The sequence below is a fragment of the Pseudoliparis swirei genome, chromosome 16, assembly GCF_029220125.1.
Source record: "Pseudoliparis swirei isolate HS2019 ecotype Mariana Trench chromosome 16, NWPU_hadal_v1, whole genome shotgun sequence".
Lineage (NCBI taxonomy): Eukaryota > Metazoa > Chordata > Actinopteri > Perciformes > Liparidae > Pseudoliparis > Pseudoliparis swirei.
In genome coordinates, this window is record NC_079403.1 from 24,159,101 (window position 1) to 24,172,450 (window position 13,350).

The 13,350-nt window shown below is 43.3% G+C and overlaps 2 protein-coding genes across 7 annotated transcripts in view; one reads left to right on the forward strand and one right to left on the reverse strand.

Annotated features, from left to right (window-relative positions):
- Nucleotides 1-849: 849 nt before the first annotated feature.
- On the forward strand, nucleotides 850-8,366 carry LOC130206298 (CBY1-interacting BAR domain-containing protein 2-like). The gene is made up of 9 exons (XM_056434205.1): nucleotides 850-931; nucleotides 1,105-1,339; nucleotides 1,410-1,478; nucleotides 3,154-3,255; nucleotides 4,348-4,353; nucleotides 4,475-4,579; nucleotides 4,676-4,789; nucleotides 5,912-6,103; nucleotides 7,390-8,366. The coding sequence occupies exons 1-9, from the start codon at nucleotides 912-914 to the stop codon at nucleotides 7,585-7,587; spliced, it is 1,041 nt and encodes a 346-aa protein (XP_056290180.1). The 5' UTR covers nucleotides 850-911; the 3' UTR covers nucleotides 7,588-8,366.
- A 915-nt stretch (nucleotides 8,367-9,281) lies between these two features.
- arhgef4 (Rho guanine nucleotide exchange factor (GEF) 4) overlaps nucleotides 9,282-13,350 on the reverse strand; it is a 35,266-nt gene continuing 31,197 nt past the window's right edge. For 5 of the 6 annotated variants that reach the window (XM_056434151.1, XM_056434148.1, XM_056434153.1 and 2 more), the window contains 5 exons: nucleotides 13,002-13,131; nucleotides 12,742-12,873; nucleotides 12,048-12,291; nucleotides 11,202-11,279; nucleotides 9,282-10,555 (listed from right to left, as the gene is read on the reverse strand). In XM_056434151.1, the coding sequence (XP_056290126.1) occupies nucleotides 10,398-10,555; nucleotides 11,202-11,279; nucleotides 12,048-12,291; nucleotides 12,742-12,873; nucleotides 13,002-13,131 (742 nt within the window). In that variant the 3' untranslated portion in view covers nucleotides 9,282-10,397. The remainder of the gene's footprint in view (nucleotides 10,556-11,201; nucleotides 11,280-12,047; nucleotides 12,292-12,741; nucleotides 12,874-13,001; nucleotides 13,132-13,350) is intronic. The other variant, XM_056434149.1, reaches the window with a different exon arrangement.

The window sequence follows — 13,350 nt, forward strand, 5'->3', positions numbered from 1 at the left end:
TGTCTGTCAGTATGTACACGTTATGTATGTACTTATGGAAAAAAAATTACTTACTTACTTACTTATATATAAATATATATATAAAACAAACAAAAACAAAACAAACAAACCAGAAATTCAAACATTTGTCCCCATAAACCGTGACTTCTTATGCTCTATCAATACCGTCAAGTCTATACTTCTCCAGAGTCCTTGATAACCACACAACCCTCAGATTTTAGGGTTAGGGTTAACACATAAAGTATTATCTTATCTTATTAAAGAAGCAACGTGCTCCCAATACACTGGCAGTACAGCTAAGAGTATGAAACCAAACTGTGTTGCAGACTCTTGTAAATGGTAGTGGTAAATGTTCTATACTTATATACTCAAAGCTCTTAACACTACTTGTCATCATCACACGTATTCATACACTAATGGGAGGAGCTACCAAGCAAGATGTCACCTGCCCATCAGGACTCACTAACGTTCACACACTGAGGCACAGCTACGGGAGCCATGTGGGGTCAAGGGTCATCGACTAGGGCTAGTGGAGCCGGGGATCGAACCTCCGATGCTCTGATTGGAGGGTTAGGGTTAGTGAACCACAGTCCATCTTCTTGTGTACCGTATACAGAGAATGAAATGACATGGTGATTTTTCTTCTCCTTTGTAATATGAACCACATAATCCTTTGTAGGGCAAGACGGAGAGACTTCTTATTAATTCTAAGGTCCAGTAAATGTCCATGATAGCCCTCTGCTCCCATCATGTGGCGGAGAGCTTCACTTACAGCCCCAACACACAGCGGTCACACGCCCTCTGTTGTAGTGGTTTCCATGGGAACAGTCTTCTGTTACCTGGTGCAGGTGGGAATCGGCCAAGGCAAACAACAGAGCAGAGGGGTCGCCGGGGAGGACGCCAGGACAAACATGAACAACCTCTTCTCCAGGTAGGCGTCCCCGGATTTTATGTTTCACATGATGAAAAGAGACAATACGATGAAGACGGTTCCAACGGCTCCATCCACGCCGAGGGGCTTCGGCTGGAATGGTACCAAGCGACTTTATTCCCAATGTGAAACAGCGAAAGATACATTGACGTCTCTTGATTTCGTCGTAGCAGGGATGTCCAGGTGAAAAGCATGGAGCAGACGGTGAAACACGCCGAGCAGTACCTGGGGGAGATCTGCTCCCTGCTGGCCTCCTACACCAGGAAGACGGCCAAGCTCAGAGACAAGGCGGACCAGCTGGTGGCTCAGCTCTTCGACTTCTCCAGCAGAGAGGACCCAGAGCTCCAGATCGGCCTGAAGAACATGGCTGAAGACCTGGCCATGGTGCAGGACTACAGGCAGGCTCAGGTCAGTAAGGGACCCTGAAGTGATGGACGTCAATGGTCTCTATTCGTTTGTGGACGCCTTGTCATTGCAGGTCGAACGACTGGAGACGAGAGTGGTTGCTCCACTGAAAACCTACGGAGACATCGTGAAAAGCAAAAGGGTGAGTTCCAACATTGATGTACCTGCAAGAAACTAATATCGGCAACAATATTGACCCGAATCGACAACTCTGATTTTAAGGTGTCTCCCTGTTTTCAACACTTGTTCTTTGGGGACACATTGTTAAAGTTTCAACACGTTTAGACTCTTGATGGAATCAGAATCAGAACCTTTTTATTGCCTTGTATATTTACACATACAAGGAATGTGTCATGGCTGGTGGTGCAACAATAGACAATGACATTAACGACAATGAACACGGCGTGATAATAACAAATATAAATATAAGTTGAGATACAGTGCACAGACAGGCAGGGACATGAACATCAGAGACTTCTACCTGGATGGGAATCGGTCTTGAACATTCAATAGTCTAACAAGAATTCCTTGAAGCATTTTTTCTCTTACGTGAGACCGGAAATACTTCAGCAGAGCATAAAACACCAGATGATCTCGTCCACCCATCACATGCTCATATGCTGTACGACTCTTGCAAAGCAGTTGAAATGATTCTCTGACAGTTAATTTTTGAGCTCCTCTCCGTCTCTGCAACTCATTCCCAGAGTGTTGCATGATGGGTTGTCAGCTTGCGTTACCCTACAAGAGGTTCTGACGACTCATGTGTAGTCTAGAGGAATGAAGAGTGTTGGATTGTTACACTCTATAAAATAATAATTGATGTAGAAAATACCCAATTATTGAGTCCTTAAATATTATTAAATCTTGTTAAAGGCAATTTCCAGAAGAACTGTCAAACACAAGGCCCGCTGGCCGAATTCGGCCCACCACATCATTTTATGTGACCCCTGACGACTTGAACGACATAGGATCACCCTTTCTTAAAGACATTTCAAAAGAAATATCCTGTGCTTTTATTTTGAAGGTTTCAAATTAAATGGATTGATGTTATAATATTAGAGACATTTTCTTATGTACTCAAATAAACAGGAATTAAATGCAAAGGGAGTTATTTAACAACATGTTCGGGAGTAGTTTATAGAGTGTTTCAGTTATGGTGAAAATGAGTTTGACACCCCTGGTCTAGACCTACAGGGTCCTGGTCGGTTTATCAGTCCGGCTCAAATCAGCACAACAGCGCCACGTCTTCATCATCCGTTACAAGAGGATACTGGAGCCATGTTTCTAGGTTTAGGAACCGTAGGAAGTTTAAAAGTGATGCAGAGAGCAATGAAAACCGTCAGTAGGAAAGAGAACCAAACAGTGGTGTCTAATGTCAGTCACACGCCATGTTGACCCCAAGCATCCACCGCCACCCCGGAGGTTATGCAGTGGTACAATCTCTCTCTACATTCCCCTTGGTAGATAAATAGTGTCGTAGTTTGGGGGGAGAGGACAACAATGTCCACGTCTTTGCTTTGGGGAGGCACTTGATCCCACATCCTCCAGGCCTGGCTTGAGGAGAGGGCCTATAGTCTTGGGTGAGCCAGCTTGGCTTCAAAGTTGTCACTCAGTAAAGTTTCTGGAATGGTTCTTGGTCTTAACTTCGTGACTCGAAACCAGTCCTTAGTGACTCTGCCAGGAGCTCTCAGAGGTAGGTACCTCTCGGCAATGGTAGGCTATAAGGTCGTAGGTCAGTCCATACATTTGATCAAACCATTGCTGTTTATTGAGAGCGTTGTGTGTTCTATGAGCTGACAGTGTGTCTACATATTCAGGCAGATCTTAAGAAGTTCAGCACGGACGTCAACAGAGAGCTGAAGGAGTTGCGGAAACTGGAAAAAATCCGACTGAGGAACCCGGCAGACCGACAGAGCATTGTATCCTTCACGACGTGTGACTCTTCTCACCCCACACACATTCAGTGGGAACTTGTTGAATGACTCATTAAACCTCGTAGACCAACCACATGGTCAAGCAGGACAAACATAGCAAGGTACGCAGAAGGTTGGGTAAATATCTACAGGAGACCTACGTTTCCAGAGATACATGTGATACTTGAAGCATCTTGAACAGAAATCCTGTCTTATATCTGAATATCTCATGTAATATAAGAGATAAGGGATCTAACGTGCAAGAAACCATCTGAATACATCCCTACAGTGCTGTCCTATTCTAAAGACTTCCGAAACTCAGCAGGTGTTTCCTCTGTTGTTGTTAGTGTCTTCCAGTTCATCACACACTGCTCCCATATCCAGATTAAAGGAGGTGGAAATTATTCTTTTGTCCTTTTGAGACCATTTGGAGAGGAACTTCAGGTTCAGGACAGAAATATCCACTTATCTTGGGAATAAAACACCTTCATTAACCGCATAAGAGAAGCCAATGAATAGAAAAACAGCAATACAGATTGATTTGACTCTGTGAAGGGCATTTATTACATCATCAATCCTCATGTATGTAGGTATACAGGTAGTTTAATGAGTTCAAACACATAAAGACAAAATGACAATTTGGGGATACAGAGATATAACCCTTTATAGTTGGGGTATGTTATTTCAAGCAAAAACCTAAAAAATAGGTTGTTTTTTAAATATACTATATAACTATTAGTAAATATGTTGATATATTACTGAATAAGTTTGTAAAAAATACATTGTAACATTGAAATATTAAGATATTGAGGCGTCGTATGCATTTTTCAGTTTATTAGCAAAATAATAAATTGTTCAGTTTACTAGCAAATATTTTATTTATTTTTACAATATTTGTTTGTTTATTAGAAAAATATTTTATTATATTTTTAAATATAATATATTTAAGGTTTTTTATCACACATAGATCAGGAGGTGGATCAGAAGCAAGCAACTCAAATATGTAATATAGAATATAGAATAAAATATCTTATTACATTCACTGCCACGTCTTTCCATCATCATACAGTTTTACATTTTCTTGACCATATCCTTCAGTCTCAGGTAACGTACATGTTTTTATGATTTTACGATCATCTCATGAATGTCGTCACGTCAACGATCCTTCAAGCAGGTGTGACTGTGGAATGAAGCTCTGTGTTCTGCGCTGTGTGTTAACGTCCAGGCAGAAGTAAACGCTCAGAAGGCTTCCAGCAACGCCCAGCGCAGCATCAGACAACTGGAAGAGACCATGAGAGACTTCCAGAGACAGAAACTGGAGGACATCAAAGTCCGTCTCACGCTTCCTCTTCACAAACGTCCTCCAGCCGGTCAACCAATAAAATGTCCCGCTGACAACAACCACTGCGTTGTCTGTTTCTTGCAGAGGATTTTCACCGACTTCATCACAGTGGAGATGCTCTTCCACGCCAAAGCCCTGGAGATCTTCGCCCACACGTACCACAACCTGGAGGCCATGGACACGCACAAGGATCTGGAGGTATAGCGCCACGCCTCGAAAAAAAACGTTATTTCGTTAGCTCAGACGACTAGCTAGCTTGCGTTAGCTTCCGCGGGTAACACATGAGACTACAATGTGGTACTGATGTGGTAATGGTTATGAGGTGTACACATGAAGTGTGCAGCGTATCAGTTTAAGTACTGTACAAGCAATAATTCTTAATGTTCAATCAATATTTATATATAATATATTCAAATAATTCAACATTATTTTTAAGAGAGTAGTCTAGCACACCCATACCCTAACTGCACCTTGCATTCATATTCATTTACGCTAGCTCCTTTGACTTGTTCTAGATATTTTATATTTATGCAGAATTCAGCCATAAAATGTGTCCTGATAATGGATATTCATTAAATTTCTTTAAACAAGAAGATAGTTCGTGACCCCTCAACAAATGTCCTCAACGTCGGATTTTCTTGATCTGAAATTGTAGTTAGTGGTTAGTTTGACCTCGATCTGTACAAACCACATGACAAATATCACTTATTGATCCTCCTGGCCAATGTAGAGATGTGATCAACATATGCACTAAATACTTTGCTGAGGTCTCGTTGACTTTTTACCAAAAGATTTACTGAATATTTCCAACCAGGATTTGAATGGTCAAGCAAATATTTCAATAAATAAACCAACACTATTAACTAATGTAGCTATTTCAGGCCAATGTAGTAGAATATCAGATTAATTATAATTACTTAATTTAGCAAAAATGTAGCTTGAATCTATTAAACACCTCTCCTGTTTAGGATTAAACACCTATTTCCTGTTCAGGATTAAATATTATTAAACACCTATTTCCTGTTTACGATGAAATATTATTAAACACTTATTTCCTGTTAAGGATTAAATATTATTAAACACCTATTTCCTGTTAAGGATTAAATATTATTAAACACCTCTTCCCTGTTTAGGGTTAAATGCCGTGAAACACCTCTTTCCTAAAGCGACTGTGGCTCAGTGGCGATCCGCTAGTCCACGTCGACGTGTCCTGAGGCCAGACCCTTAATCCTGGGCTGTTTCCTGTGAAGTCTGAAAGGGAATGGAAAGAGTGATACGAGTACTTTCCATTTACCACGTCCTGTCTTTATGACTCCACAGCTGTTCAGTGGACGGATCAAGATGTCTGATTCTCTGGCTGGGCTTCTGGACCCCCCTCTGACCGGCTACTCTTCTCCCCTCATGAGCCGCTACCCGAGTACTTCTCTGGCCTCCCCCAAAAGCCAAAGCCTCTCGACCACCGGTCAAATCCACAGGAAACATCACAGCCAGTATCCTGACACGGTCCGGAGGGTGAGCCTTACGTCGCTGTTACCATAGGGAAAGTGTATCCTAAAACATCCATAAGGAGAGAGGGAAGAGGAGATAGGAGCTCAGTGTATCCTAGAGGAGACAGGTGCTCAGTGTATCCTAGAAGAGATAAGAGCTCAGTGTATCCTAGAGGAGAGAGGTGCTCAGTGTATCCTAGAGGAGAGAGGTGCTCAGTGTATCCTAGAGGAGAGAGGAGCTCAGTGTATCCTAGAGGAGAGAGGTGCTCAGTGTATCCTAGAGGAGAGAGGAGCTCAGTGTATCCTAGAGGAGAGAGGTGCTCAGTGTATCCTAGAGGAGAGAGGTGCTCAGTGTATCCTAGAGGAGAGAGGAGCTCAGTGTATCCTAGAGAGAGGTGCTCAGTGTATCCTAGAGGAGAGAGGAGCTCAGTGTATCCTAGAGGAGAGAGGAGCTCAGTGTATCCTAGAGGAGAGAGGTGCTCAGTGTATCCTAGAGGAGAGAGGAGCTCAGTGTATCCTAGAGGAGAGAGGAGCTCAGTGTATCCTAGAGGAGAGAGGTGCTCAGTGTATCCTAGAGGAGAGAGGTGCTCAGTGTATCCTAGAGAGAGGTGCTCAGTGTATCCTAGAGAGGTGCTCAGTGTATCCTAGAGGAGAGAGGAGCTCAGTGTATTCTAGAGGAGATAGGTGCTCAGTGTATCCTAGAGGAGATAGGAGCTCAGTGTATCCTAGAGGAGAGAGGTGCTCAGTGTATCCTAGAGGAGAGAGGAGCTCAGTGTATCCTAGAGGAGAGAGGAGCTCAGTGTATTCTAGAGGAGATAAGTGCTCAGTGTATCCTAGAGGAGAGAGGAGCTCAGTGTATCCTAGAGGAGATAGGAGCTCAGTGTATTCTAGAGGAGATAGGTGCTCAGTGTATCCTAGAGGAGATAGGAGCTCAGTGTATCCTAGAGGAGAGGAGCTCAGTGTATCCTAGAGGAGAGAGGAGCTCAGTGTATCCTAGAGAGAGGTGCTCAGTGTATCCTAGAGGAGAGAGGAGCTCAGTGTATCCTAGAGGAGAGGAGCTCAGTGTATCCTAGAGGAGAGAGGTGCTCAGTGTATCCTAGAGGAGAGAGGAGCTCAGTGTATCCTAGAGGAGAGAGGAGCTCAGTGTATCCTAGAGGAGAGAGGAGCTCAGTGTATCCTAGAGGAGAGAGGAGCTCAGTGTATCATAGAGGAGAGAGGAGCTCAGTGTATTCTAGATGTTAGCCAAAGCATCGTCACCGACGTCAGGTTGTGGATACGAAACTTCAGTCCTGCTCCGTCCATTTTTTGCAGTCTCGCACCACCTTACAACACCAGAAAGGGATGGAGGAGGAAGAGGAGGAGGAGGAGGAGCTGGAGGAGAAAGAAGAGGAGGAAGAAGAAGAAGAGGAAGAAGAGGATATTTCTGAATCAGAGACAGAAGAAGGTCATCACTCCAGCAGGCAGTCCTACGCGGCTCAATATGCCGACATGCGCCGACGGCAGAAGTGAACACGGCGTGTAGCCGTGTCGTCATGTCATATTTACTATAAACTGTAAAGTCGACGTCCAATCAGAACGTCTGGGAGCACTTCATGATAACTACATGCTATTTAGCACTAATGAGTATGCGTAAACATTTAATTCATCATTCATAAGCATTGTTCCAACATTTAACACTCATTAGTATGCAATTCATCGATGGATATGTTTGCATATAAAACTGATACTGATGGGAATCCATTCATATATTGTCATGTATATGATCTATATATATATATATATATATTTGGAATATGGGTCCCTGGAGACCTTGAGAAGAGGATGAACTGCTTTAGTCGTGATAAGGCAGTAGAATATCGGAAATATTACTTTCTGCATTAAATCTGTACATAAAATGTGTACGACAGCCTCATCCAACATGACTCGTGATGCATTTTAGGAACTCATTTGAGCCGCGTGTCTTAGCCACTATTGATATCAGCCCAATAATGTATGACTTTTATGATGCAGATGGTAAAATGTTCCTTTTCAAACTTAAAATAAAACGCTTGCATCAGATTTATGATTGAGTGGCATCTCCTTCCTTAACCCTGAAAAGACGTCATGCATGTTGAGGAAAAGGCTTTTTGGGTATCCTACTTTTAAAAAAAAGAGTAATTTGAAAAACTCCAGGAACCAGGAAACAGCCGTATTACAGTCAATAAGTTGGTATGCAGGATTCTGATGAGGAAACTCTCTCTCCCCCATCACCTCAGACATCCTCCATCGCTCGCCCCTTTCAAAATATAACTTAAATCCCATTTATTTAAATCTGCATTTAGCCTGTGATACTAGTTTTTTTATTTAATTTCACTCTCTTGTGATCTTTCTTGTTTTCCTGTTGGTTCTATTGTTGGTCTTCACCATGTAAAATGCCTTCAGTACCCTTTAAGGTGCTATACAAATAACATGTATTGCTATTAATAATATTAATAAAGTTACAGCCAATCTCAAGTTTGATGAGGTAAGTCTATTTCAAGTCTTTGAGCTACAGTCTAAATAAAATCAAACATGTTTTTAGTGTAAGAGAGCATTATATTTACAATAGTTTCCCCTCTCACAGGGGAACTGATCTGAAAGTGAAAGTTATCAAACTATTTCTTCAAACTCCAACGACTGAAGTAATCCACGGACAGAGGATACGTACCTCGAGGGCCGGGGGACTCCGGGTCTCTCTGTTTGATGCTTGAACATCAAGTTTGCATCTTCATCACAGACTGCAATCAGCAGCAATCATCAGCAGCACAATGCCACCCCCCCCCCCCCCACACACACACACACACTTAACCATGTGCAGATATTGTACAAAGTAATTATTTTACTGTGAATAGAAAGAGCCATAGATGTTAAAGAATGTCTGTATAATCAACAAAAGACAGGCTGGGAGTGATTAATTAATACATTTAAGGAAGTTTCAACAGTCCACCAGTTGACTACGAATACATGAAAAAAATAGAGGATATGGTTTTCTGTAAAGGAAAAAATACCCCAAAAAACATTAAGAATACAAGTTTTTAGAAGTTTTGGGGCCTACATTTAAGACCTTATTCTAATGTCATAAGAAGTCGTGTTTAACCTGCAAGTTAAACCTCCTGTTGTCACGATACAGACCAATACTTGTGGAGGAATTTGATAATAATCACTGCAACTGACGGTCACATTGGTAAGCTTAGGAATGTTTAATATTCCATGTAGTCAGAGGCTCAAATCATTTGAAGATAACAGGGGAAACGAGCACTTACAGGGTGGATGTCACTGATCTGAGATCAGATGATACTGGAGACCGGGAGCACGGAGAGATCACATAACATTGGTGTGTGATGCTGTCATGAAACCTCAGATCCTGAATTTGGTTAAATATAGCTATGGGTTCTTCAAGAGATTAAAAAAAGAAAACATTTTCACAGTCATTTTCTTCATCACATCCATGCACGCCGTTGTAAGTCATTCACGGCCCACTTCAAATGGCACTTTAAAAAAGAAGAAAAAAGAAAGAACAGGTTGTTTAATTTCATTGACATGGTAGAAGGAGTCGAGGATCGGACTCGAGGAATGTGTCGCCGGTTGAATTTTTCTTCTTGCGTTTGATGACGTGTGTCGAGTGTTTTACACACAGAGGCGCCAGAGACGTACAGAAAACCAAAATCCTGACATGTGCATTTCACAAAACAGGAAAGAATCCCGATTATATATTTGCACAGAGAAAAGATCAGTATACTACCCCCCCCCCCCCCCCCGTTTGTCCCTTTTTTCCCCTCATAAACATACATGAAAACAAACTAAATAAAACAAAGTGGCCGACACGGTGATCCCTTGGCATCTGTGAAATCATAAAACATTTTTTTCAACGGTGGAAATAAATGACACAATTGTGTAAGACGGCCAACGTCTTCACGGAAGCAGCATGATCAGGAGTCCTGCGCTCTTTGACAGCAGAAGGATTAATACCAACTGCGCTTGCTTGAGGGTGTAGTAGTGGTGGTAGTAGGAGTAGTTTGAGTAGTAGTACTAGTCGTCAAGCAAGAATCCACTTCCTGTTTGACTCGGCGTCTCCAGGACCTTTCCATTCTGAAGTGTGATTGTTAACCAACCGATAAAGTGCTTTCACGAAACGACCTCCTCGTGATAATCATCGTCATCTATACAATAAATCAGTATGTGTCAATTAGGGCAATGTTACACGTAGGAAAGAAACGAGATGACTAAAAAGGGTCGATCAGGCACGAGCCGAGAGCTCCTCTCTTTCTTCTCCTCTGGTTGCTCCACGTCTTCCGTTCTCTTCACTTCTTGAAGGGTGTCAATCGGCCGATGTTGTGCCAGAAGGTGGACGTCTTGCGCTTGGGCTCGGCCAGCATGAAGACCTGCTGCCGGGGCGGAGCGGCGGGGAGGGCCGGGTGCTTCTGGCGCAGGAGGAAGTCGCAGTACGGTCGGGTCACTGCTGAGGAGGAGGTGAAGAGGACATGGCGTCACAGAAAGAGAGGGGAGCGTGTTTTTATATTTACATTGAACGCATCATCTCTCTTCCGGTGAGCGTAGCGCCTCACGTCTTCTGATCGCGTATTTTTCTAAGCTCCGGATAAACCAAGCTGATTGTGTGATATTCTCTAGATCCGAGTATTTAAACACTTCTTTTAGCGACTTATCTCTAAAATCCAACAGTCTTATTTTCACATTGTTTACTTCTGCTAAGTTTAGCCACCATACTTTAGCTTAGCAGCTAGCGACGGCTTCCTTCTCTCCGTCTCATGTTTGGCTATTCCTCTCCCTCCCTGAATGATAACGGTAAATACAACAAGCGTAGTTCATTTGCGAGGTTGGAGGCAGTTCTCAGTGGGTTGAATGCACGGCTCTGACGTTAGCTACATCCGTTAGCTACATCCGTTAGCTACATCCGTTAGCTCGCCCCCTCCCCGGTGCGGACCTTCTCAACCCTTTGCTGTGAGTCCTGAAGTGATTTTGAAAGGCGTGAAGGCTACAGGTAGAACGTGCTGCTGTCGGCGTGATGGATCAGTGCTGATATGTTGTTCATAGTGAGGTGACCCATATGCGAGCCGCGGCGGAGAGGAAGAACACGTGTTGCATACCTTTGGGTTTCCCAGCCGGATGGCTTTTGCAGGCATTTAGCATCGCCTGTTTCTTTTGGAGCTCTGTAAGAGAGAATCCTGAAAGGAGAACAACAAGAGTATCACTAAGAAGTCAGGTTTATTTATTTAGCCCAGTATCATCAGAATATGTAGAGCATACAACATCTTTTGACCTATGACGCTTTCTAAATAGGACATAATGGACATAAAACATCAACATCAGTCGTCATAATTCAACAACTGAGGACACCAGCCTCACATTCCGTTCTATTTTTTGGGTCAGCATCAGATAAAATCCATTTCCTGCTGACAGCCCAACACTTCCTGAGGCGCCACAGAGTGAGAAGGTTAAGGTCAAGTATGCTATAATATGCTGACTACCAACTACGCCATGGCCCTGTTGAGACTCCGCCCACTCCTCCTCTCTACCTCCGTCTGCCTGATGGATCGTGGAATATGCCGACTACCAACTCTTCATCCACTCTGTCATCTTCATTGTGTTGTTACTGTGTTTTAATGTGTGTAATGATTCCTTCTGGTCACATGACATCTATGACACCTGTCCATCCTGGAGAGGGATCCTCCTCTGTTCTCTCCTCAAGGGTTCTTCACTTGTTTCACCAGAAGGGTTGTTTGGGAGTTGTTCCTGATCCGATGTGAGGTCAAAGGTCAGGGATGTCTATGTGTTCAGATTGTAAAGACCTCTGAGACACATTTGTGATTTGTGAAAATGGGCTATACAAATAAACGGAAAGTAAATATATCACAAGTCTGTGGCAGAACATGAGGCATTGGCTGAGAGGTTGGCTAGAAGATCACATGTGTGTGTATTATTATATATCCGACCTGTCTCCAGGTCATGCTGGACCTGGATCCTCTCGTCGGCGAAGGCTCTCAGCCAGCGTTGTTTCTGCTCCGGCTTCTTGGCAAACAGGAGGTGGACTCCGTCACCGGCCGGCGCCCGAAGCTTCAGAGCGTTTTTCGCGCTGATGTTGAAGTCCTTCTCTTTGCCATCCTCCACGTCTATCACCTCCATGTAATCCATGTCCATGCGACCCTTGTAGTACAGCATGTCCCGCCGCAGGAGGTCCTGCAATGAGAACGATGGCACAGTAAGCCTGAGAAGAATCCAATTAAAAAGTCCAATACCCAAGCAATCCACAGAACCAACAAGAGCCCACATGCAGGGGTTTTAAGTGCACTACAATGGATATCGTTAATATCATGTTTATTTGTCGCTCATTTAACGTAAAGACAGCTATACCCACTCGTGACACCAACACAGCTATTCAAAGGGGAAATGGTGTAAAACAAATGGAAGATGGCAAACAGAGAATACAGTACAAGTATTCATAATTCCCTATCCCATCAATCGTGTGACCCCTTGGAGTTCCCCAACCACAAGCTGAGAAGCCTGAGATGTCAGAGTGCGTCTCTCTAGTCAGCTTACAATCCTATATCAGAGAGATACCACAAGTCCACGTGTCCCCAACTTCTGTCTTGAGTCATCAGCGTAAAGTCGGACAAAATTCCGAGGCACCTTTTTGCAGTAAACCATCTGGTGATCGAAGAGGAAAAACATTCTCTGTTGGCTCTTGGCCTGAGGCTGGGACAGCTTGCTCAACTCTCCCGAAAAGATCAGATCAGAGCTTCTGCTAAGGACGTCTTCTCCCTGCATGGGCCCAACACACACACACACACACACACACAGATGTTACTTGCTACCCAGCCCTGTTGCGGTTGCATTGAACAGAATGAAGTAGAGGGAATATTTCAGAACAAATATGCTTCTGGCCACACCTCCCAGTCCTCGATGGAGCTCTGCCATTGGGCAATCTTGTCAATGTTCTCAAGACGCCGTTTCCTCTCATTGATCAGCTTCGCCACATTCTTCATGGCATTTAAGGCCGCCTCCACGTCTTTGTAGTCCCTAATGTACAGAGTGACATGGTGAAGTTTTATAATGAAAAGACCGAAAGCCAACCATGAACGTATCCTACTAATGTGTATTATGTGTATCTTATTTCATATGCCATATGATCATTAAAAACACATCAACGAGTCACGCTCTTAATCCTTCATCAGCATGAACACAAACACACACTAGTTTATTTGTATCTACCAAAAACTATCTGATAACACTAAAGCA

What these genes read in the sequence shown, in the direction of transcription:
- LOC130206298 (XM_056434205.1), top strand. Translation starts at nt 912, where the DNA reads ATGAACAACCTCTTCTCCAG. An exon ending in ACATCGTGAAAAGCAAAAGG is followed by an intron (nt 1,479 to 3,153) that starts GTGAGTTCCAAC and finishes CTACATATTCAG; the next exon opens with GCAGATCTTAAGAAGTTCAG. An exon ending in ATCCTGACACGGTCCGGAGG is followed by an intron (nt 6,104 to 7,389) that starts GTGAGCCTTACG and finishes CATTTTTTGCAG; the next exon opens with TCTCGCACCACCTTACAACA.